The sequence below is a fragment of the Orbilia oligospora genome (assembly GCF_000225545.1).
Source record: "Orbilia oligospora ATCC 24927 unplaced genomic scaffold scaffold00054, whole genome shotgun sequence".
NCBI classification, from domain to species: domain Eukaryota; kingdom Fungi; phylum Ascomycota; class Orbiliomycetes; order Orbiliales; family Orbiliaceae; genus Orbilia; species Orbilia oligospora.
The window spans coordinates 537,490-562,315 of record NW_011645611.1 but is presented as its reverse complement, the minus strand read 5'-3'; the positions used below and the strand labels follow the sequence as shown (position 1 = coordinate 562,315).

The window sequence follows — 24,826 nt, the reverse complement described above, 5'->3', positions numbered from 1 at the left end:
TATTACTGCGCATCATGGTTGATTTCGGTATTCGGGAGCTGGGACACCCGGGGGGGTCGGTGGCAGAGGCAATTCGTGATCTGGTGACTGGGTAGAAGTCGGATTTTCGGCACCATGATCCTGCAGCGGCATAGGCTCCGGCGCATTTACACCCGTGTTTGAATAACCATAAGCTGTCGGAAGCTCATAAATATATACTCCTTGAGTCGTCGGGGCGCCGAGAACGGTACTCTGGTAGAAGCCCGAATACTCCGCCCTTGGGTCTTTGAAGGCTGTCAAGTTCTGATCGTAACTTCCTCCTTCAGAATCGACCGGTAGCTCGGTTCTGCCGCCTACAGGAATGTCGTTATGTGCCCCCATAATTTTGCTGTTTCTATTCTTCCTTCTAATAAAGATAAACGCTAGAACGGCAAGGGTGACTAGTAAAATGGCGCCTACGACCCCCCCAACGATTGCACCTATTGGTACCGAAGTGGTCTCCGTATTATTATTGTTCCGAGATATTGATTCGGTACCTGACGGCTCTGCGGGTGGGTTAGGATTAACCACTCGCGTTCCATTTATAGAGAATAGTGTCGCTAAAACTTCGCTGTTGAACCCATCTGGCGGTGCTATAATTTTTGCTCCACCATCTTTGTTTCCTCCTATTATTTCGTATACCGGACTGGGGACGCAATACTCTAGCTTAGTATTATTCCCTTCGTATGTTTCGAGCCACTTCAAAGTATTCAAGTCCATGAAATATGCGGCATTCCCATTGATCTCACAATCTGCCGCCTGCCCTGCTGTGATTGACTTTTTCCCAGCATAAACCATAAGGATATGATTCTGCAAAATGTTGCATGAAGAGGAAGACCGTGCGCCGGGGGCAAAATCTCCCCTCGAGTCGTCCAAGAGTACCCATGTGAAAGAAGGAATATTCAGAACCCACAATTCACCTAAATATCGCGCCGTTTTGCTGTTACTCTCGGAACCACCAAACATATACATCTGATAACTCGATTTGTCAGGAGCAGCCACAATCGCTGTACAAGCATCGCCACGAGGGATTGGTGGCTCCCCAAAGATCTCTTGGTTATACCAATCCTGTGTTTCCGAATCGTAAATCCGTGCTGTGTTCATAGGTATAAAGACTCCATTGACTTCACCGCCAACATGGATATGTACCAGACGGTCATTTATTCGGAAAGACCCCATGACGCCATTCCCAGAGGATCTCCCCCAGGGAAGCGAGGAGTTGGTCCAAACGTTTGTATCGTAATCCCAAATGAGAAAACTGTCGGTTGGATTCGTGATGGCGTCTACCCAGCCTCCTACAATGTATCCCTTCCGCAAAGAGTCGTCCCAGTACGTATTTCGTGATGCGACCATCCCAGTCGGGTCTTCTAAGCCAGAAGCGGAGGCTTCCCACTTCCTGAAAACATTTGCTTTAGGGCCAAAAACTGGGTTATCGGCGAAGACAGTACTACCCCGCCATATTTCCCTAGGGCTCCCTGGGTTATATAGATCCTCATTTTGGAGAATGAGACCTTGAAAATTCACAGTACCACCCATTACCATATACAGAGAGAACGCGTTGGCCTGAAACCAGAACGCCGGGCTTACTGTCTGCGGGACGTTTTCTGGGTATTGGGTTCTGTTGGAGACATAGATAAACTGTCCACTTCGGGCGACTGGTATCCTTTGATTGATATTCATATAGCGTAGGTTGGGATCTGCCATTCCGAAGGCTTATCAGTCGACGCTCTAACTCACTAGTACTGCTCGATCGATATATTCAGCACTCAGTGAACTTACTACCAGCGCCTTTTCTTTTGCCATCTCTGATATATTGTGCATATCCCTGTACGATATAGAGCTGATCCCCAACTACGGCGGCTAGCGGTGGTATCTTGTTAGTTCTATACCTAGTGCAATCAACTAGAAAGAGAGAAAGAAACGAGAATTGGGCTTACTTGAGTGGAGATAAAGCGAACAGAATTCCGTTACAGGATCGTAAAGTCTGTATTTATAATCATCCGGTAGATCGATGGTAACATTCGTCGACATAGCTGCAAGGGAAGTTCGATCGGCCAAATTATAAATTAAACTGATACCACCGTGATCTTTCCAATATATCCAAGAAGAAAAAGTTTAGATATCTAGAGGCTGAAATTTATGTAGCGGTGAAAATAATTTATATTAAAAAAAAAAAAACGCCAACAGCGAAATCTTTACTATAGACTCGCGGGTATAAAAGCCAAACGTCCCACAGGAAGGAAATTTTACAAGCGGCGGTGGTACTCGAGAAGAGTCCCCTTGACTCGACTCGATGTCGGGGCACAATATGTTTATACTTACCGACCTATTATTAAAGGTCACAGGTTCTGCAGCAACAATAGCTGAGGTGCATACCCCTGCCAACTTCCCGTCCCATTGTTCTGATTTGAATTTTCCCTGGCCCGCCGTATGCACAATTCGCATTGTCACAGCAATTGCACTTGCTTTCGCTTCTTGGAAATCTCGTATTGGGTCTTAGTAAACCTAAATTTGGTAGAAGAGGGACGAAAGCCAGCTGTGCCTCGCGCCTGCGTCTGGGCCCCACTTTCCCTAAAAGCCCTAGTGAGTATTTTAGCCTCCCCCCCAGCCCAATCATGGTTTTTGATAAAGGCTGCAATGACAACGGGAGAGCTTGTTGCCATAGCCGCTGATAGTAAGCATGGGTTATGCTGCTCGCAAGATAATTGGTTGATAACCTGTGGTCCGAGCAGGAAAGAACCCGCATACCTTGGCGAGTATTGGTGTGCTCCTTTTCAATTTATCATTTTTTTTTTTCTCTTTCTCATCCAGCCGCAATTGTACCGGCTGCATTTTGGAGTCTGGGGGTTGGGAATAATTGTATGTACGTGCAATAGTGGTGAATCGAACAACAGGCAGGTTCTCACGTCAGACTCGCCAGTTTTGCGGTTCTGGCCAGCGTATGTTAGCGATCTATAGATATCTTACCGAACCCCACCGCTATTATCGGGGTTTGAAACGCGAGTATGTACGCTGGCAGAAGCTAGAAAAGGGTTGCTTCCCGGTCCTCTGTAGAATATATATACCTGTCAATAGTCTTACAGGATTTGACGCTGTGGCTTCCCGAGCCGGTTCTCACAATTCCGAGAAAGCTAGTTCACTTGGCAAATCGAGAATAGTACTGGTTCCAAGTTTATTGATTTCGAAGCTTTCATTTATCCAGTTCCTGTGAACTAAATCTGCGACTAGAGGGCACAGTTAAAGAACAGCAGCGGGACCGAGTCGTATCATATCCCGAGTACGAATTCGAAGGTCTCGCCTTAATTCTGGTTGCTTGACTGCCCTAATTCATGCAGCTGTAGCACGCTACCTTGGAACATGCTAACTCGTTAGTCGCGCAATCAGTCAGGGAGCTCTGAAGATCGTCGATTGTCACCACCCAACTCTAACATGCGTTAAAATTTTCGGTTTACTCAGTAATATGCAGTAGGATCAGGCCAGGGTGGGGTCGGCTGCGGACAGTGGCGCCTTTTCCAATGCCGGGTTCGTGTGCGCCTTGCGAATGTTCGCATGATTTCGGTATTGGACGCCGGCATAAATACATCCCCCATCGGGTGCGGCGATGCAATATGGGATCGTTAAATGTTTGTAACAGGTATAATAGGCTCAGGGTGCTCTCTGCTACGCAGCTCGCATGATCTTTGTTTCTCAGCCCGATCGTGATAGACTGAATTAGTCATTAATAATTCTATACGCCAAAAAGAGTCCTTAGTTTGTATACAGTGCTAATTACTCCAGATGCCCAACAAGGGACGCCGAACCCCCAGTTAAAAGGAATCCATCCGAGGAAAAGGTCTACCAAAGCTTTTCGTCGCCATACTTCGCCGCATACATCCCTAAAGCCTTGATCGGAAACGCGAACTTGTAGTTAGGATATGTAATCATGCTATACGAGATAATGTTAGCATATCACCACTGATAGAAATACCCCAGAAAATACATACCAGCTTCTGTTAAACACACCCTCAATACCTTCCTGTAGCCACTCCCCATTTTTTTGCTGCCGGCTCTTCAATAGATCAACACCCCTCTTGATAACCTCCTTTCCTGGGTATCCAGCTTGAAGTAAAGCGATCAAAGCCCAACTAGTATTCACGACCTGACTCTTCTCATGGTCGATCCACTGGCCCTTTACACAGCTCATGTAACTTTCACCCCACCCTCCGTCAGGCATCTGCTTGTCCACCAAAAACTGGCAGGCCAGACGAACTCGTTCCGAGGATTCATAGGTATATCCAACTAGACGGAGAGATTCAAGAGCAAACATCATAGCGTAAGAGAAGCAGATACCCCAGGAGCCCTCCCAGCTTCCATCTTTCCTTTGAGCAGATATAATCCAATCAACAGCGTTCTTGATAGTCTGCTTGATTTCCTCAGCGCGATAGACTTTATCTACTTTTTGGAAATAGACCAATGCTGTTACTACGGCTGTTGTGCATTCGGGGTATTCATACTCAATCATAATTCTCCCGAAAACCTCCGCAGCATTGAACCATTCTAATTGTTTGATGCCTCTGATAACTTCGTAACTGGCGAACCCTCCACTTGGGTTCCTCAATGCCAACATGACGTCGACGGCGTCTCTCATTCTTTGGTTTGAGACAAGCTCTGGAAATCCTGGTGTCATTTGGATCTGTATAACAGCCTTCAGTGCTTCTGCTGTGCAATCTGAGACTGTATAACCCTGATCACGAGTCGAGAAAGCCCAAGCACCCTTGCGTTGTTGTCGGTAGCATTTCTGCTTTTCATCACTAATCTCTAGAGAGATTTGCTGGTCTTCCAAAAATTGATGGGCCGAGTTGAGCATGTCTTTCCATTCGGGTTGAGTCGAGAAACCGCATTCAACAACGGATTGAACAGCAAACGAAGTATCCCAAACCTGGACACCGTTGGTACCATTAAGCAGCATGCCTTCTTCGTTGACCCAGAGATAGTCCTGGAGACGATCCATATGGCCGAGGACCGCGGGACTATCAGGACCTTCTGCAATATAGCGACACAACATCTGGAGTGGGTTGTTGACGGGGCCGAGGTTTACGTAGAGTGTATTTTCGTCCTCTCGGACAACCAGAGAATATACATAGTCTTCTGCCCATTTTTTTAACCAATTGGGGAGTAAATATTTACTCCAAAATGTGCAGGCAGTATTGAAAAGGTCGAGAACGAGGGTATGTGGGTGATATATGTCTTCAGCGCGGATGGTGTTACGGTGAGCAGCGAAGTTTATGGATGAATAAGGCTGAATGAAGAGTTCCGCACGGAGAGCACGGGTTAGATCATTCAAAGGTCGAGAGTGACGTTTCGACCAGATATAAGACATCGGGAGGTAGACAGCGCGAGTGTGAATCCACCACCGATAAGGGTGCAGAGGAATCCAGTCAGGAAGTAGCCTATCAGACCAGTGTTAACACTATTCATGTTATAGTGGGAGAAACAAGTAATTTTACCAGAGTTCTGGCGGGATAGGGTTCATTCCTTCCCACTCAAAGCAACCTATCATTGCAAGCCAGGCCTTACCCCAATGGGGAACACCCAATGCTCCTCCCATCTCGTGGAGCTTCTGTCTCGCCTTCACTGCGACAGGATGATCCGCTGGCATCCCTAGGAGCCTAAGGGTTGTGTAATTGATTGTGGTACCAAACACGGAGCTTTCGCCTTCGGTATGCAAACCCCAACCACCGTCTTCGGGGTGTGCACGATTGCATAGGTACCGAATGATCTCAATAGCCCAATCTTCTGGGAACGGGATTCCAGTCGAATACCAGCACATTACCATCCCCGCAAGTTGGAACATGGGACCAGAGTAGTCGCATGCCCAGTTACCACCGGGCAATTGCAGTTTTGAAAAGAAGGTCAACCCATTACGGGCGACATCCAACGGGGTTCTCGGGGGCGCTAGTTCGGGTTGTTCCTATCATTAGATTTCAAGGGTGAGACAATTGGCTTGCACAATATAACACGAAAGCGTATACATACGGTATTTAAGCCAAGAAAGTACTTGTCTGCAGTTGACTGCTTCCATTTCTTTGCTTCAGCCTCAGAGAGGTAATGCCATGTCTGACGACCATGGTCGTCCTTTAGACGCCATCGAGAGTAGTCCGTAAATGGGGTTTTATAGTCCGAGGTTGGAATCTTTCCGATTCCCACGGGTTTCGACGGGAGACCCATCTTGACAGAAGTTGGCCGATTTGCGTAAGAACTTAGTCTCGAGGCCGCGTCGTAGTCTGGTGAGAGAGCGGGATCGTGTAGCCTGCCAGCGATAGTCTCGAGCGAGTTGTGTCGCTGATGTGTTGTGGCGAGGTTGGAACTTCAAATATCCTTCGAGGCGCGACGTTCCTTATAAGTATTTCTCCAGGACTTCCTCCTCAAAGCCTAGAATTGTCGAAACATGTGAAGCTCCAAGCCGACTCTCCGGACTTCACCACCAGGAAGGTTGCACAGATACTGGAGCTTTCAGAGCCCCTGGCTAATTCTAACCGAACTTTTTTTGGTTCGCATTCTCGGTATTTCCCTCTCCGAGGTTTCAATTGATTGGCTGATGTCTGCCTTGGCAAGAATGGAGCTGCCTTATTGGCTATTTTCCTAGTCGGCGCTGCAGGAGCCCTTGATTGGCAAGGCTGGAAATCGGAGATCTCAGACTCCGACATTTGGGTTACACACACCCTTAAGCTCAAAGACAGCACTCGCACTAGCCAGCACTAGTACTAGGCTGCGCTAGGCATGACGGAGACCCAATTACATTTATAAATTTTCTATTTCTAGAAGGCTGTTCGTTACGTATTTCTTTATGTACGTATGTCGTTCCATTGGGTATAGATACTCTACACCTGTTTATTCATTAGAGCGCTTCACCTAGTGCGGTATCGAATCTAGACCTTTGGGTATTTACCGGGCGGATGATCAATGATAAGTCAAAGTTAAGTAGCTGGTGGCCATCTAGTATTCGGTTGATATGCATATGTATCAGAATGAAATTTGAATTTTCAGTGACATTTCTGAGTTCTTTTAAACCACAGGATTCACCATGACTAACTCCAGTAGCTCAATTGTACTTAGTACCCATCTTCTTCCGTCGATTCTTCAACTTCTTCTGTCGATTTGCCCCCAGGATTCCCAGCATCTTCTTTTTCGCTCTCAGCTGGCTTTGGCTCTACGTCCTTGGTCTCCTTTGGCTCTGGTGCTTCGGTAACGATGACCTCGGTATCCGTAGGCTTTGGATCTTCCTTTGTCCTTGGTGTTGGCGTTGGTTTTTCAACATCATCTTCCTTTGAGTCGCTTTCAGTAATAACTATATTTGGCCCTTCTTTTGTCTCATTCGTTGGCAGCGCCTTCGTTAACGGCGTAACTGGAGTCTCCCTGCACCCCGGATTCCAGTAACGGCGTGGCGGCGACGGGCAGCATGATGGACACGGAAGCGTATAGGTTGATACTATTCCCTTCCTAGTACTGCATCTGCAGTCCCATTCTTCTGCCCTGATATCATATGCTATGCAGGGTTCCGGTCGGCTAACTGCACATTTTATAGCAGGGCAATTCTTGGCTGTCGCTGTGATGATTTTAGGAGGACAATTAAAGTCATCGTTGGTTGGCGTGGGCTCTGTTGGCGTGGGCTTGTCGGTGGGCTTAGAAGGTTTTGGCCTAGGACCGATCTGATCGCCATTCGGGTGGGTGCAACTCCAACCATTCTCTGAAACAAAGACCTTGAATGTATCTAAGATACAGCCTTTGGTTTTAACCGGTGATCTAACGGTAACGGTGGTTCGGTAGCTAACCACAGTTTTGGTAACGGTAGGATACTTGACTGTGCGGGCTAACCCTGAGTCGGCGAAACTACATGCATTGAATCATTAGCATCATTGATCGAATTCTGTACAATGCGGTGCTTTTACAGTCTTAACAGCAAGTTATACATACCTGAGGAGCAGGAGAGCCGGGATAGCGAATGTGAGCTGCATTTTCGCGATTTGAGCAGTTCAGGGGCTTTCTCCTATCAGCTTTATATATCTTATTTCGAAATTGCAATCAATGAGCAAGGCTGAAATAATAAAGCTTCGGTAAAAACTTGGTTTACGAGACTAGTAAAGACTGGAAGGCTTAGAAGTTCAAAACTGTTCTAAATATTCTTCGAGGAAAAAGAACTTAAGGAGTGTTATCGAAGATCACAAGGACGCAAAGACTGATGGTGGAGGAGGATATTTGAGACTCGTGAGGATTCCAGGCCTCCTTTTATAGTCTCTAGAGGCTCTCGTTTCTCTACAAATTCAAACTTTAGCAGGACACCCTAGAGGTTAGAGGATCCGCTACATAACATCAGATTGGATATTCTAGTCGAACTTGGATCGATCGCGAGTTAGTTCAGCAGTTTTAGGCTAGTTTTGCGTTGTGTCTGTGGTAAGCTTTCTTGTCGCCCTCTAAAATGCAACAATTGCATGGATAGATCTTGTTGACGTTACATATTTCCAAGCCCCGATATTTTTCATTTATGGAAAGTCGTTTCTCTTCGAGGCTCTTTTTCAACTTTGCTAAGGACTGACGGATGGGTAATCTCTAAAATTCCAATGTTTCCCCGATGGAGGTTTTAAGATTGTTATACTATAGCGCGTACCTTCGGCAAACATAACCTTCGGGCCAGTCCTTCCGATATATTGTTAAATAAAAACATAGACATCAGATGATATTAAGCTTTATGCAATCCTTTTAAGCTTATCAGCCGAGGGAAACAATAAAATTCTTTTGATCTATTGGTAGGCCTTCGAGAATAGTCGGTTTATCTTGAGCAATTTATAAGCGGACTGAAATTGGCTAAACCCGGTCTAGAGGTTGGCGACATGTCGACACTAGCCACCCGATATTAGCTGTCTGATGCTTGTGTAGTAGTATAACACGGGAAGCGGAAAATCGTTCTCTCAGGCTCCCTAATATTAATTATAATTATAGCTGATCGTTCACATACATTTTTGTAGTTCCTTGGTTTCCGCGATTTGGTCGACGAAATTTTAAGCCTAGAGCATTCAAAATTTCGATTTCGATCTGCAGTTCACTATATAAGATACTAGTCTGAAGGATTATACTTGCAAATACCCGTCTATCGTTTGCAAACTTAGATTAAATCTTAATAAATTTAGCGGAAAAAACGTAGTGAGTTCTAGTATTATCGATAACCAGCCTTTGCGCTGTAAATAAAACCAATCCTAAATTTTATCTTGAAATATGTACATTTCTTGAAAACGGCTGATATTCCCCAGTTGCCGGTTATATATATGTCTTTATACCACTAAATATCTAGATCATTCTTGACCATGAACCCTGACAAATTTGACCGCTGAAATCAAGCCTTGGTAGTGATGGGTGGCATACATCTCTTCTCAAGAGCGGCGACCGGAACAGTAATTCTTGGCGGCGCAGTGGTGCTAGCACAATACGAAGAACAAAACGTAGATGTATAAAGCCCAGTAGCACATGGGATTGGCCCCACCACCGTCGTACAAGTAGAAGTAGTAGTCCTACAGCCCGTCGTATAAGGTGTAGGAATGCATCTCTTTACAAGAGCTTCAGCTGGAACGGTGATTCTGGGAGGTGCAGCAGTTGCGCAGTAAGTTGAGCAAAATGTTGAGGTTAGAATGGAGGTCGCACAAGGTGCGGGGACGGTGATAGTGGTACAGGTAGAGACTGATGAAGTGCAGCCTGTTGCGGTTGTAGTTTTGGTGGGTGGAGGAGGAGTGGTGGTGAGATCCGGAGCGGGGATGCATTGTCCGTAGTAAGGGTTGTAGACTGTGCATGTAGCGCCGTCAGGGCACTCTATTGGGCCTTTGTAGGTGATACCAGAGCACTAAAGTTTAGGAATAAGTCAATATCTAACTACTAGTATCTAACTGGGTAAGTGGGCCATATGCATGTGGCATCGAATGCTTACTTGACCCCATAGTGTTTGAGTTTGTGCATATGCAATTGGCAGGACTGCCACGGCCATGAGCTTAACAGAAACCATTGTTGTAGAGTTCCAAACTCAATAAATGGTGGTGTATTTTTGGTCTATTTGTCGGGGCCCAGTTACAATTATGCTGATACTACCGTAATCTAGGTATAGAAGATATATAAAGTATCTAGGATGAACTGAATATATCAGACAAAACCCATTCAATTTATACTTTTATGCCTCTAGACCCCTTCGTCAAATAAACCAGGTACTACGTATCCTACAAAAATACTCTACCACGGTCACCACTATCTCCTGATACAATATATCCCTCCTGACGTCCCCTTGATTTCAACTTGCTGAACTGAGTCGATACCGCGCAGACATGCGCTGTGACACAAAGAATTAATTATCCAATATACAGAAACGAAAGCCTGCCAGGATCAAGAGTTACGATAATAGAAATATTAGACGAAGCCAAGACTTTGTCAGCCTTCAGCTATCCTTGCCCAAAATTCTCGCTTTCGCTGGCGCTTTCGGACTGGAATATCCGCCGGGCCGATCGATACACTGAAAATTTATAAATGGTGTTAGTCAGTAGTGCTCTATTATATCGAGTCGGCACTGGGCAGTTCTATCAGTGTATTTGAGCTCAGTATAAAAAGTTCGGTGAAGTATTCGCGCAAAACGAACGAGATATCATGAAAAACTTCAAACTTGCGGCTCGTTGTGCAACGCTTAACTGCCGTATATATAACTATGCATTTACTGGATTTTATATTCCCCCACCTCTGACTTTAAGCTTTTAACTTTTTAAATTTATTATCTATCTATCCGGATCCCGGGTCCCCGTTTGATCATAATCTACACCTAATGAAAGACGGAGAATTCCATGTCCACGTGCATTTATGTGACCTTAGGCTAAACTACGCTATACTGTGCATGACTATTATACGAGAGTTGAAAGTCTGCGCCGAAAAAAAGATTGATCATTTCGAATACATAAATCCGCGTCTCGCCTGATGTATGCAAGCCTTCATGCAGAGCGATATTGCACTGTTTGCCTATATTGTATCTGTCGATATTGAAACAAGAGAGCTTAGTCACACTCCGTTTGTTGAAACGGACGTTATCACGCAGACAATTGCGTGTTATATTAGGGAAATCAGGAATGAGGACCGCCGCTCCGTTAAGCGGTCTGCCAGCTGAAAGTTACCAATTTGCGGATTTATGAGTTTATAATTAGCGGTAGAAATCTCGAAGAAGAAACTCATGCATATCGAATAGTGTATGGAAGTATACTCCCGGAGCTGGTGACGCTGGTGTTGGGTATGTGAAAAATGCAAAGCAATCAAATATCGAGTTGCACAGTAACAATATTATAGGGGCCAGAGGGAATCGTCTTAAAGAGTTCAATTATACCGTTATATGCTTTTATACAAAAAAATACTCTATCGCCGTAAATATAATACATGTAGAAGTGTAAACCGCCTACCTTAAGGGAGAGTAAATATATAGCCCCCTTCTATCGCCTTTCTTCCGTTAATCGAGTTATTGTTCTAGCAGCTGACAATATCCGTTCTTCCATGATAATTCTCGCGGCATCTCCACCTTTCTGAAGTGCCACTGCACCAAGAATGGCCATAATCGTATCCTCTGCCACCTTTATAACACCGGAATCGGTTAAGTTTGCAGGCTGTTTGTCAAAAATAGTTAACTTCCCTGACCAAACTAAATCATTTTACTGAAAAAAGGCTTACATTTCTGGGCTTCCATCTCAGACAAGGGACCATGCCCGATGCCTGAGCGATGCCGTAAAGATTTGTTGAGCTCAGGTGATTCTGTACCGACATATAGCTAACTCTGTTTACGGGGTTTCTTCTGGCAATAACGGGTAACTTGAGTGTTGGATCGTTCGATATTTCTGGTTCTCCACTTCCAGCGATTATGGCGTTGGGTTGTGGTGTGGGAGCGACGGGCTGATGGATCATGGAAAGTGTAGTATGAAGGTAAGCTATTCTACGACCTGTATGCAGCACCCAATCAGTATTTCTAAGTCCATATGATATTCCTTTTTCTCGTATTAGATACGAACCGTAGAAGGCAAGCTTGGTGTTATAAGGCTGCAATCCGTGATCGAAACTCTTGTGTGTTACACACTGCCATTTTATGTCATCTGTAAGAGCATTCGCACCACCTTCCCCGAGAAGCTTGTTGTACATATCGTTGAGGACATCCAATGAAGTATTAACGGCGAACGGAACTCGCATGTGGGTCGCGACTGGAACGAATGGACGTGTGATCTTGTTCATACGATATCCGGCAGGTGGGGTATTGATCTGAGGGGGTACAGGTTGTTGTTGGACCTGTTGGAGAGGTCTACTGATAGCTGGCGATGCAGAAGCATGGAATTGACGGTTTGATAAGCTAGTTGAGGGAGATGACCGCTGATGATTGGTGGGGAGGGTATGTGGACGTGGGGTTGAGGAGCATTGAGCGCAGATTGTACGAGATTGGCGAGAGGAAGAAAGAACCGGACGAAGGCAGGACCGTGAAGAGGCCATTGCGATGGTGGAGAGCCTTCCCGGGCGAACTGGAGAGATTTGGAGGTGCTGTTAAAAGATATAAAAAGAATGTTAATGTTTTGGTGAAGGTGAAGTTGAAGCTTTGAAGTTGTGGAATTTTGCGAGTTGAAAGAGTTTTGGCGGAGATTAGATTAGATTAGATCAAGCCGAGAGATGGATCTGATAAGATCTGATAGAATCACGCTAGCAAGGCTACCAGAACAGGCAAAATGGTTCCAACAACAGGCAACCAAGATTTCGATCTGACTGTGATGACCATGAAAACTACACGTTCTGTTTAAATCTTACTGACGACAGTTCCTCGAGATGCCCTGCTCTGCTTTCCCATCACCGGTCCCAATCGCGGATGCTAAGTTTGGCACCAGCTATGCCCGCCTCTGGGGACAACATGTCCGTACTGAACGGCGTATGGAGATCCGGGCAGAAATAGACCGGCTGTATCGTAGTTTGGCTTCCGCTCCCCGCCGCCCAGAATATACCATGCCTTCAATACTAGATAAAATACACTGGGTCAATGGCGAGTATGTTCCCTCCGGGGACTCCGAGCAGTGGTGGGAGAAGGTGAACAAACGGATGGTACGATTGAAGAGAATGGGCCGAGCATTATGGTGAATCCATTTACCCGGCTTATGCCATACGAGTATCTATTCTCCATCTATCAATATCCTTTCTTTACTCAGTCTGCGGGATTGATTCTTCTGTCTATCTCTGCTGGTCGTTCTTATATTTGGGGTTCGGACGGTCTTGATTTCAGTTTTCTTTTTTTAATATGATTTGTGTTGTGTGTATGCAGCGACAACACACCGATCAACACATTTGTATCGCCATCTCCTGAACTTGTCAACTGCGACCAGACCTAAGCTTCGGTCATAGCCTTATCATCATCCCATCAAGATAATTCATTTCGTATCCTTCCTCCATATTCAATGGCATCCATCCAAGCTTCGATCTCAGCGATAGCACCTGTTGCTGAATCCCCACAGGCAGCTCCCTCTCACCAACCTTCAGCTCTCGCGTCCGTTCTCTCAGGCTTCCTCTCCTCAGATTTCAGTATCCACCATATCTCCCACCCTCCAACTCGATGCGACCCGCTGTATTCTGCTCCTCGAGGCCAGAAACCACTAACCACGAGACTCACTCGTCATTTTCTCGCCGTATCCTCCGTTTCCACTTCTATTATCGTATACGCGATCGAAGTCCATATCTACACGACCCGGTCTTCGACTACCATTTTTGTCTCGAAAGCTGATAGCACAGGGTTTCTCCCAAAGCCGACTAACCCTGTGCCAAAGGGCTCGGCATCTCCAATTCGTGCTACCACAACCGCTTTCCTCGAATACCTCATCACTGAGTACAACCGTCCTGGGATTCCAACTCATTTGACACTCTTTGCTCGAGCTCAGGACCAATACCTCTTCCCTAACTCCATCAATAACAAATCTAAACATGTTCTTTCCGATATTCAATTGATCCGTTGGTGGGCACGAGTGTTTGATCCACTCATAAGCTCTATTTCAAACCTTGGCCATCTCTCGGAGCCACCAAAAAGTTATCTCCTTGTTCCTGGTCTCGAAGCAACCGACCTTAGAAACGTTATTCCGTCTAAGGAGTGGATTCATGGACACCCTTATTCACACCCTTTAAAACCTGTCAGGGAATGCATTCCTCAATTTGAGGACGACCCTAAAGCCCGGTTTTTGAATGAACTTGAGGAGGAAGGATGGAAAGGCTGCAGGAACATGAAGGACTTCTGGGAGTTGATGTCCTTTCGACAAGAGTGTAGTCTGGGGAAAAGTGTGGGTTTCCTAAGTCTGATTTTTGAATATTCGAAGAACAGTGAAGGAAAGGGGATAGATGTTTTGAACGGCAGTCAAAGTAGCAAAGAGAGCAAGAAATCTACAAAATCCCCGAGCCCGTCCGTCTCGAAGAAACGAAAATCTCCCAATCCAGATTCAAAAGACAATACCCCAAAGAAGAGGAAGATCAAATTACCAGACGATATCAGGTCTGCATCCACATATACTATCGCGTCGATATTAAGAAACCCGACAACTAGAGAGTTTATCTTAAGACGGTCTAGCAGGCTGAACAGCCGCTCCAGCAGTTTCTCTAGCACCAATGCTACTTCCAATGATACTGGGAGAAAAGGCAAAGTTATGAGCCAAAAGGACTATGACCGATTGATGCACAGTTTACTAGATAGCGATTTCCAAGGGAATAAGTGCGCTAGGGAAAGCTCGGAGTTGTGGATTCAAATGGCAGGGAAGGAACAGCTGCCTGATGCCATAAAGAAAGATAGTGAATCGACACCCGTGAATGAGAACGAACCGAAGGTCAACGTATTGACAGTGAGGAAGAGAAAGAGTGAGGAAGAATTAGGCAACGGCACAGCCAACATATTGATACCAAGAAAGAAATCTAAGGGCGAAGATATGCCGGTTCATATTCTGCAGCCTCGAAAGAAATCGGAGAGCACTAGCGCTAGCGATGCTTTGACGGTGAATGTACTACAACCCAGGCGAAAAACGGACGAAGTCGCAAATGCAACACCGACGGTCAATATTCTTCAACCACGAAAAAAGGTTAAAGAGCCCGAAAAAGAGCCGGAACCGGTAGTTAATGTTTTGCAGCCTAGAAAGAAGCCGAAGGCGGGTGAAAACGGAGGGGTTAGCGATAGACATAATGTCACCCAAAACAAAGCCCCATCTTAGAGGTAGAGGTTATGAAATCCTGTTTTACGATTGTTATTGTATCTTAAATGCAGCATAGCGGAGGCGTTAAGGTTGTTTTATCGAGAATTTAAATTCCCGCGGGCATAAGACTTATGATTACTTCGATTCAAAATCAAATATGTGGTATAATTTGTTTAGCAGGGCTAGCGTCCTGGAATTCAATTCTATCGCGGACTCATCTCGTGAACCAAATGACACGGGAATCATTAGTAGACCAAGATTGCAATATTAGAGCAAATTTAAACTTAAAGGCAGTAAATTGAATTATATATATGAAATGTCTAGTAATTAGAAATCGTAGCTAAATCGAATGTCATAACGAAAACCCTGCGCATTGTGTCAAAACGGGCATATGCTTAATGGCATAGGTTTGATTAAACCTTAGGGTATTTCTTTGCAGAACCACTTTTGGTATTAAATCCACCAGCAGGTCTGTGGACCTTATTCTCATCCCTATAAACCTCAAACTGGGCCATCTGAATCTCCTTACGGTTGCGAGACAGAACAGATGGAATACCGAAGTAGGTCGTCTTAACCTTCTCATGAGAGATATCAAGTTCCATATAACCGCGATGGTGCTGGTCAGTCCATTGCAAGCTAGGATTGGTCTTAATGAATAAATCCGACTTTTCTTGTGTTTCTTCCCGCTTTGGATCCCACCCGCCAATACCTGGGGATGCAACCGATGTGGAAGCGAATTCAACACCGATGGAGCCACGTCCGGTTCTTGGATCGTAGTCTGGATGGTCCTCTGGCCTTGGATCTGGGTCGGTAGAGTTCAACCAGACGAGATCGGAAACCCAGCTGGCATGTGAGTCGCCGGCGAGGACGATGTTGTTGGGGATGTTGTTGCTATATAGATGGTGGAGAGTGCGGTTACGGGAAGCGGTATAACCTTGCCATGCGTCCAATCTGAAACTAGGCTCATCTGGTTCACTTGGGTCTCCAAGGTTCAAATATGAAAATACTATAGAATAATTGTTAATACTACTACGTAAAAAAAGGCGTATTTTTTTTGATAGAAGGGGCAAATCTTACCTGTTTGCGAGCCGACGAGTCTCCAGGTAGTTCCACGCTTATGAGACTCGGAAAGTTGACGGAAGAACCAGCTTTCCTGACGAGGACCCATTTGGGATCTATTTGGTTCACCAGAAATCTTTGAGATGTAGTCATCGTTATACCAGAGGGTAGTGATAGAGCGGTCGTAATGGCGGGTATCCAACATGACTAAATCGACAAGATCTCCAAAGGCAGTTGATCTCCAGATTCGAAGGTTGTCTAAAGTTTATCATTAGTCTTCAACACTCGGAACTGATAATAACGTGGGGGAAATTAGCGAGTGAAATCTTACCATCCATATCAACTTGTCGAATAGGCATCCATTCGAAATAAGCACGAACAGCATTCATTTTCCTCTGACCAACGCTAACCGGGTCATCCTCGATGAAGGTGTTCTCAGTATTGTTCATCTTGAAGTGACCGTCACGCCATGCGTTATTTGCGACCTCTAAAGGTTTATAGTTAATATGATATTTCTCGTTAAAGCTTGGGGGTATATGGGATTTTAATATTTACCATGATCGTCCCATGTTGCGATCCATGGGAACATTCGATGGGACAAAAGGAGATCCTCATCAGTTCTATGGGTCGCAAATCTCTCACGATAGTCGTAGAGGGTGAAGAGTTCGTGTTCAGGTTGGGGGACACGGTCGATGTCAGGACCTTCACCGGTGTAACCATATCGTGCGTATTCGTAGATATAGTCACCCAAATGGAGAACATAGTCAACTGAGTCTTTTCTAGCAGATTGGCCATAGGCGTTGAAGTAACCATAAGCTATAAGAAACATTGGTTAGCATATTAAGATACCCCAAAATCTTGGTATATATTCTGATGTTAGGCATCAGATGGAGTGGGTATCTCACCATAGAAAGCACAGGAGTACACAGCAAAGCGAGCTCTTGCAAGGTGATCGTTTTCTCCTGGTGCAGTCTTTGTTCGTCCGATAGGGCTCTTAATATTCGAGTTACAGATATTGAATTGGTAGTAGTAGTTGGTGAATGGTTTCAAATGCTTGGCTTCGACCTTGACTGTGAAGTCGATATCAGAGCTAGTATATGCCTTCCCATTGCAAACTGTCTGCTTCATTGCCTTATCCTTGGCAACTTTCCACTCCACACATACCGGGGCTGTCGAAGTAACCTCAGGCCCATGCCAGAACATTGGCGATAGTCCAGTGACAGCACCGTCGTCGTTAACTGAGTGCATCATTGGCGCAGCTCGGGTCCAGAGGATAACAGACGAAGCATGCGGGTCACCACTTGCAACTCCATGTGTGAAGTTAAGCTGCTGAGGGGTGTATTCTGTACCCGGGACATTTCGCTTTGCCACACGACGGATAGAAATTCCGAGAGAAGGGTGGTGCATAGAAGGAGAAAGGTAATTGATATTCCCGGCCCAAGAGGCAAAACTGCCGGCGGGGAGTAGCGAGAGAATAGCGAGAACTGGAGCGGACTTCATCTTGACGTTGATATTCGAGAAGCTTTACAGATTTCTCCAGAAGGCTCCTAGACCAGAGATGATGATTCTGTGGAGTATTCTATTCTTTCCAAGTATCATGTGTACGGGTCCCATCCTTATATAGCGAAAGAACTGCCCCAGATCTTCGCAGAGTAGGATGTGAAATTCGGAACGCTCGCCGCCATCCGAACTGGCCTTGTTCTTCGCTAACCCCAACTTAGCATAAGATTCGTAATGACGCTCGACAATTCTCATGCTGATGGGAGTATAATTGCCATGCTAAACTGTATACTGGTGGATATAAGCATTTCGAGAAATTCAAAGGTGAAAGAGCGAATCTAGAATCGGAATGGTGTCGCACGACCAATTTCCTATTTCGCCAATTGTGTTGTCCCTGTTGCATCACCTTCTCCCCTTCGGAACCAGGCTTCTGAACAAGGCAGTTGGCTAAACCTACGGAACGAACCCTAGATGCCCGCCCTGAGACCAATTGCGACGGTGACTTGGTAAGAATTGAGTATAGCCCTTGCTTCCTGCCCATGTTTATTCGAAAGCGGAGGGGTAATCATGGCTTCAATTGCGGGTTAGTGGTCTTTCGCATGCAATTTCGCACTGGTACTTCGAATGCGCTCGATGACGGCCTGCCCTGGAGGGTCAAGTCTGGGTGTATGAAACTCCTTCCACCTTCTCTCGAGGAGTTCGGGACCCCTCTGCAGATGTTTATACATCAGTTCTCGGTACCAGACTTCATCCTTGCGGAGCCGTAGGCCTAAAGGGACGGGTAGCCACGGGGAACAGGCACTGCAGGGCATGGTTGCAACGTTGGTTACGTGTATCCGGCGGATGTTGCGAATTAATTGTTCGTTCGCAAAGCAAGGGAGCTCATAATAAGTATATCCACATGTACAACCTGCAGCGTACTTAATTAATCTTGCTCGTAGCTATCAGGACTAGTGATGATTTGTGATTTTTGACGGTGAGATAAGAAGGTGAATGGGCTACTTGGCTTTTCGTCCAGCCTTAACCTAGACGTCTACACGTCTCACCCTGAAACGGACACGGCGGGTTACCGGTTTCTTCCGGAATATTGTTGAGAAAGACAGTTAGGTAGTCGCCTATTGGGTTCTTTCAAATTCAAAATTTTTTAGTTGAGGAAACGGTTATCAGCGAAACCTATTATATTGTCGGTCCTTCGAAGCTTACAGACAATACGGCAGAAGTTCTCATGTCTAGGAAGAATTGATATAGTTGGTGCCAATACCTGGGCAGATAACCGGTACGTCGTAAAAGGAAGAGCTCAAGAACTAACGAAGACTGCAGCGGGCGTACATACAAAACATCATGATTCTTTGTAAACTTGCGCTCTATAAATATGCGTAATCAATCAATCAATTAATTAAGCAATGGTTTGACAAATGTCCCGTGACGCCTTCTAATTCCCAAATGAAAAGAAGTAAGAAAAAAAGAGTTCAGCGCTTCCACCTTGCCTCCATAACTACGAGATCTGCGTATCTAAACCTCTTTGCGAACTAGCTGGTGTTAAAAAAATCGTTCTCTTGAAATCATTCGACTTTAAGCTCCTTCGCCTGTGTTGTCATAACCAGCTTGGAAGCTTTATCGGATCAGGAAGCTACTATCAACGCCGGTGTATGAATGAAGGAGTGCAGCAAATATATTATGAAGGTATATGGGAGCGTAAATTCCGGTACGATTGTTCAGCGGGTGAAGAGGGAAAGGGTATCGGCCTCGACTTAGAAGTCATTAAATAAAATAGGAATATGGGGTACTGTAGTATATTCCTCCTGAGGAATAGGTGCGCCGACTGTGGCAATATAATAAAGGGGGCCGCATATCGAATGCCTGGGCGCGGGTATAACGATTATATGTAGAAAATTTCGAAATTTCCACGATTTAGAGGCCTACAGTCGTTGAACTGCGCGCGATGACCTTGGATATATCCCGGTTGATGCTTCTGATCCGATCGAGTAGCCCGTCGCCAACTTGGCCGATATGCCACCCTGATCCTCCCCAGCCCCAGACGAGGCTCCGAAGCTTCGCCTTCATAACCCCGTACTGCCAAGTAAATTCCCATCTTCTAACCTCGTCTTGGACTGAAACTGCAGTTCGATTCGCCGCTGGCGGTGGGTGAGATTTGCAAGGCATTGTCTAGACGTCTAATGCTTTAGGTCTCGATGAGTAGGTAGCTAAATTGGGGCAGAAAGTTGCGATAGTAGCAGCAGGAGCAGTGGTAGTAGTAGTAGTAGTGACGGCGAGCGTTAGGACGGGGGAAGACGAGGATTTTGGAGTAAGCTATGGCGACTGTGCTCAGAATTTAAAGTCTCCCCCATTGAAGGTCTTAGCGTTTATCTCCTAATCCGGCCCGGAAATGTCACCTTGTCCGCTGGGAGAGGTGCATGCCAGCGGTTCCACTACTGCTCAAGCTGCCAGTAGAAACTCATTAGTCTGCTCCAAATGTCTGACATGGCGGTCAATCGGATGCAGCTTCACAGAGAATCCTCACTGGCCAAAATGTTCGGCATGGCCTCGTGTCGCACTTTCCCAGGGGTAGTTGGAATATCCAGGGTCCAGCTGATCTGGAGGTACAGCTGGGACAGCTGTCAACGGTGGGGGGCTCTTGTACAGGACATTTGTACAGTGCGTTGCATTGGGTGCTAGCAGGCGGCGCCGAACACCGCCATTAATCCGAGGAAGTGGCAAAAGGCCAGAAGTTCGATGATCCTTAGTGCGGAGCGGGAAAAAAAAAAAAAAAAAAAATTCGATCCCGTGATATTCGGGGAAAGGGTTGCACGTTTGAAGAGAGGGAGATCAAGAGGCCGTTTTGGCGCAAGATATCTCAAATCCGACCTTTCGCTTGCCTGATCTTGTCTATTAAAGAGCTATTTGCCTCTTTAGCGTTACGAGATTCTGTATCCGTGGCTCGCCAAGGCGGTCCCTCGACGCGCTGATAAGGTTGTGTCGAATGCGTCCATCTGAATTCCCATAATCTCATTTGCGTGTGCACATCAAAGGCGAGGAAGTCTGCGGCTGAATCTAGAGCGGGGTAAGGCGGCGGGTGAGCTTTGCACGGCATCTTCACGATCCTCTGGATAGTTAAGTTGCAGAGGCGAAGCAAAGTCAAGGTCGTGTGTTCGAAATTCGAAATTAAGAGCATCAAAAGGTGAACTGGTGGAAAAACAGATACTGCAAAGGAGAAGTAACAATAGGCTGTAGCGGCCTGCTGAACGAAGCAACTGGTTGCGAATTGTTCGAAGGAAAACACGCGTACCAAGGATGTCGAGACGAAAAGGAAACTTTACAGGGAATCGGAACAGTCGACAGGAGCTAGTTACTACTTTGGTAGCGTATCGGGAAAAACATGTTGATCTGGGTCTTGATAATTTAATATCATCGATGGACCCCGAGGGCTTTAAATATATCTCTTTAGCCGGCACCTGATATACCGATAAAATTCAAATATTAAATTAAATGTCAAAATCTAGTATCATGCATGTAAAGCAGCTGGAGGCTAGACTGCGATGGATTTTTTTGAACCGACTCTATCGAGTGCTCTAGGCTGCTTGTAAATCTTGTAATGCTGAGATTCCTAAGACGTGATTAAAACTATCGACCAAAGCCGTGAAACTTCAATGTTGTACTGCGCTTGTAGGAGGGGTAACTCGGGCTAGTTTAATTACCATGCAATGCAATGGCCACGTTTGATACTTGAAATTAAGACGATATCGGCTGTACAGCCGACGACCTAACAAACATCATGCATGCGCATTCCACATGCATGTATTATAAATGCCTATCATGATATCATAAACGTCTGGTCCCGACCTAGAAGCCATACAACAGTATCCTGTGGTGATATCGTGATCCAATTGCGAGCTGATCAAGATACCACAAGGCCAACGCATGCATGTATCCCACAGGTGTAAAAACTAGCATCTAGACTTGGGACATTATATAGCTACTAGATCTATATCATCAAATATTTACTTAGTTATATAAGGAATCGGTTTGGATCTCCAGTCTAAAACTTCAGACCAGGATTGTTAATGTTGGGTAGCCACCCTGTAGCCTGCTCTGATGACACTAAGGGTCCTAGGAATAACTCGTCAAACTCCCAAATTGATGTCAAGATGTGATCTGTGAATATAAAATTAATATACTGTCTCATCATGCAGAAATTAAATATTATTCCGAAGAGTTTATCCAGTCTATAATTTACAATGCTCTCCATTACATAATTACATAGTTAGCTAATAGAATCATACGCAGTATATGTCTAACAACATGCAACAATAACATCTAAACGGACTAAGATACGATTTTTGAAAGCTACGCTATGAACGACGATAAAGATTTAACACACTCACCGTCTGTTTCCATTAGCTTGTTAGGTGTTGGGTTTAAATCTAGGCTTGGTGATCGCCGAACAGCCAGCTTTGCGAACTGACTTTGAATCGAGAATACATGCCTGGAAACAACCACTCTAGCGCGTGCACATTTTTTTAATAAGCCTAGAAACAAGTTTCTTGTCAGATCATTCGGCTGCCTTGCTCAATTTTTTGTTTGTCTAGTTGATAAAGAGAAAATCTCACCCTGAAGGAATTCCGGTTTCGAAATGTCTAGAATGTTGAAGGAATGTGATGGACGGATTTGAACTAGGAGCTAGCTATGCCGGTCCAGCCCGTTTCTCATGAAAGCAACCAGTCGTTGAAAATTTATAGACCATGGTAAGATAGTAGCCTCGAGACCTAGTAAGACAGGGCCTTAAGACAAGTCACAACATGCATGCAGGGGCAACCCTACATTAGATGTTAGGATCGATACTGAGCCTATCACGCGAGGCCCCCGAATCAACTATCCCCTGTTGGTTGCGGGGTAAGCCGCTACCGACGCGAAGGCTCGAAATAATTTAATCGAGTGGCTTCCCGGTGTTAAATTGCTGGAACCGAATCGGCACAAAATTAAAACTATAATTGATTGAACAAAGAAGCTAGCATCATGAACATCGAATACTAAAGCTAATTGGTATTCCTGAACTTGATTTTTTGAAACGTCTTAGTGTAAATTATTAATACTGAGCTGACGGGACGCATATGCTTTCGGCATCGGTGTCAAATGAAATGGGAATGAGGCTGAAAGCGAACCCTGCAGCTCTGTCCTTGATATGGAACCTTAGCATTTCAAATCCAGTGGGCATTCCAAGCAGGAGAAACAACAGAAACAAAATGCAACATCTCTCCTCTTCGTGATGTTGCGGAACCAACAACACTATACCACCCTGTCCCTGGAACTAAACTATCACATAGCTTCAAAGATTCAGGACTTTTTTTGTATGGAGCTAAGCCTAGTTCCGTACGGGGAACGACTTCCCCCCGCCCTTCTCTCTGGAATCTTGACGTGACATGACTAGACTGTGTATTCTTGTACCCTGGATATCGGCGACGGGAGTAACCTTCTCGAGGGTCATTCGTGTGACTTGATGTGGTATGGCGTTGACGGATCTAGCACACGGAAGTGTGCCTGTGTTCAAGCCGGATATGGCTGCAATTGCGAATAGGAGTTTATATAATTGTTGATGATTCCTCCCATGATCAAGCACATGCACCATTTCCTTAATCTTGTGCGGAACTTCAACATATACCTAACACCAATCACGTCAACTAAGTCTCGTAACAACCACATTCCATCAACAGAAGTTTAAGAAACTCCTTTGCGAATTTGCTCGACGATCCTACGGCTAGACCGATCAAATAATCCTGCTGACACGAGTGCATCTCCTATACTCCAGGTTAGTTTTATCCCCCACATTTGCCGTATATCCGCTTTTATCTGATATCTGATATGATATGAAATTCCATAGGCCTCAATATCCATATCAAACCCACCACCAAACACCTCGCCACAACCACAACCACAACCACAACCACAACCACAACCACAACCACAACCACAACGATGCCTTGTAGAGCACACGCCTGGCCCCTCGAAGAGACCGAACGGTGTCTCGAGTACATCGACCGTACTCACGAAGTAACTCTCGGCACGGAAGTCGCTTTCTCAAGATGTGCAACGGAGTCTAGATGGTGCCGTCGAATCTCAGAACACCGAGAGACCGAAGCTCGCAGAGACATATTTAAAAGCTGGAATTACAAATTGGCTACCGGAACTCCTATTATCAAAAAGATTAGAGAAAATACAGCTGTGGAGATCACAGTCTCTGCACAATAAAACATACGGAATGTACTTTGTGGCTGATCTGGTTGGTTGGCTAGGTGGCGGGTTGGTTTTTGGTGGCGGCAGGCCTATCCTTTCGAAAATTCCGTCTTCAGAATATATTAGAAATCTGGATTTCTAAGAAGGCGAATAATATCATTAAGAAAAAAGTTTTGAAGCGGTTTCTTTTTTTTCTTCCTATTTCTTCCTTGTTAGTTGCTGCACCAACATAGGATTTAGGTGGGATGGTGTTCTAATAGACAGAGGTGTGGACGAGATCTCCATAATGTAAGTCCAGTCTCCAAACTATTTCGAATTAGAATGAAATGGAACTAATAATAATTCCGTAACTAGAGGATGCAACCATAGCTTTGATAGGCTTCTTCTTCAATATCAAAGATAACGTACACCACCGTTGTTCGTATAAGCAATCAGATTCGAGGGCTCCTCCAACAGTCTAGTACTATAGTCCATTCTTTTCTACTTAGGATCGAAATATGTATTCTTGGAGGTTCAAGACTCCCTTCATGTATCTACTGTGACAATGGTTCTGCAGGCGGTGAAAAATACATCAATAAGAATGCTAGAAACCCGGTACGAAGTTAGATACATTGCTTGTAGACGTAGCAAATTCGAGGCGTAATTCCACAGATGAAGGAAATACCTTGGTAGAAGATAGTAAGATTCTATAACAACTAGTGTATGTATGCCAGAAAAATAATTCAAACCAAAATTAAGCACTCATCTAGTCTCTATAATTTTGTAAAAATAGTATATATATGTATGTC

At 45.2% G+C, this 24,826-nt stretch overlaps 9 protein-coding genes across 9 annotated transcripts; 3 read left to right on the top strand and 6 right to left on the bottom strand.

The window, feature by feature from the left end:
* Positions 1-12: 12 nt before the first annotated feature.
* On the bottom strand, positions 13-2,049 carry AOL_s00054g196 (uncharacterized protein; the record flags this gene model as incomplete). Its single annotated transcript, XM_011121512.1, has 3 exons — positions 13-1,715; positions 1,798-1,878; positions 1,956-2,049. The coding sequence occupies 3 exons, from the start codon at positions 2,047-2,049 to the stop codon at positions 13-15; spliced, it is 1,878 nt and encodes a 625-aa protein (XP_011119814.1).
* Positions 2,050-3,852: 1,803 nt separating this feature from the next.
* On the bottom strand, positions 3,853-6,225 carry AOL_s00054g195 (uncharacterized protein; the record flags this gene model as incomplete). The annotated part of the gene is made up of 4 exons (XM_011121511.1): positions 3,853-3,943; positions 4,002-5,447; positions 5,505-5,968; positions 6,034-6,225. The coding sequence occupies 4 exons, from the start codon at positions 6,223-6,225 to the stop codon at positions 3,853-3,855; spliced, it is 2,193 nt and encodes a 730-aa protein (XP_011119813.1).
* An 884-nt stretch (positions 6,226-7,109) lies between these two features.
* Positions 7,110-8,012, bottom strand: AOL_s00054g194 (uncharacterized protein; the record flags this gene model as incomplete). Its single annotated transcript, XM_011121510.1, has 2 exons — positions 7,110-7,887; positions 7,972-8,012. The coding sequence occupies 2 exons, from the start codon at positions 8,010-8,012 to the stop codon at positions 7,110-7,112; spliced, it is 819 nt and encodes a 272-aa protein (XP_011119812.1).
* Positions 8,013-9,385: 1,373 nt separating this feature from the next.
* On the bottom strand, positions 9,386-10,045 carry AOL_s00054g193 (uncharacterized protein; the record flags this gene model as incomplete). Its single annotated transcript, XM_011121509.1, has 2 exons — positions 9,386-9,886; positions 9,971-10,045. The coding sequence occupies 2 exons, from the start codon at positions 10,043-10,045 to the stop codon at positions 9,386-9,388; spliced, it is 576 nt and encodes a 191-aa protein (XP_011119811.1).
* Positions 10,046-11,498: 1,453 nt separating this feature from the next.
* AOL_s00054g192 (uncharacterized protein) lies at positions 11,499-12,537 on the bottom strand (the record flags this gene model as incomplete). The annotated part of the gene is made up of 3 exons (XM_011121508.1): positions 11,499-11,669; positions 11,734-11,999; positions 12,069-12,537. 3 exons carry the CDS (start codon positions 12,535-12,537, stop codon positions 11,499-11,501), a joined length of 906 nt encoding a protein of 301 aa, XP_011119810.1.
* A 327-nt stretch (positions 12,538-12,864) lies between these two features.
* AOL_s00054g191 (uncharacterized protein) lies at positions 12,865-13,170 on the top strand (the record flags this gene model as incomplete). Its single annotated transcript, XM_011121507.1, has 1 exon — positions 12,865-13,170. The coding sequence occupies one exon, from the start codon at positions 12,865-12,867 to the stop codon at positions 13,168-13,170; it is 306 nt and encodes a 101-aa protein (XP_011119809.1).
* Positions 13,171-13,484: 314 nt separating this feature from the next.
* Positions 13,485-15,269, top strand: AOL_s00054g190 (uncharacterized protein; the record flags this gene model as incomplete). The annotated part of the gene is made up of 1 exon (XM_011121506.1): positions 13,485-15,269. One exon carries the CDS (start codon positions 13,485-13,487, stop codon positions 15,267-15,269), a length of 1,785 nt encoding a protein of 594 aa, XP_011119808.1.
* Positions 15,270-15,664: 395 nt separating this feature from the next.
* Positions 15,665-17,810, bottom strand: AOL_s00054g189 (uncharacterized protein; the record flags this gene model as incomplete). Its single annotated transcript, XM_011121505.1, has 5 exons — positions 15,665-16,257; positions 16,329-16,568; positions 16,642-16,797; positions 16,866-17,126; positions 17,216-17,810. The coding sequence occupies 5 exons, from the start codon at positions 17,808-17,810 to the stop codon at positions 15,665-15,667; spliced, it is 1,845 nt and encodes a 614-aa protein (XP_011119807.1).
* Positions 17,811-23,311: 5,501 nt separating this feature from the next.
* On the top strand, positions 23,312-24,053 carry AOL_s00054g188 (uncharacterized protein; the record flags this gene model as incomplete). Its single annotated transcript, XM_011121504.1, has 2 exons — positions 23,312-23,384; positions 23,686-24,053. 2 exons carry the CDS (start codon positions 23,312-23,314, stop codon positions 24,051-24,053), a joined length of 441 nt encoding a protein of 146 aa, XP_011119806.1.
* Positions 24,054-24,826: the final 773 nt, after the last annotated feature.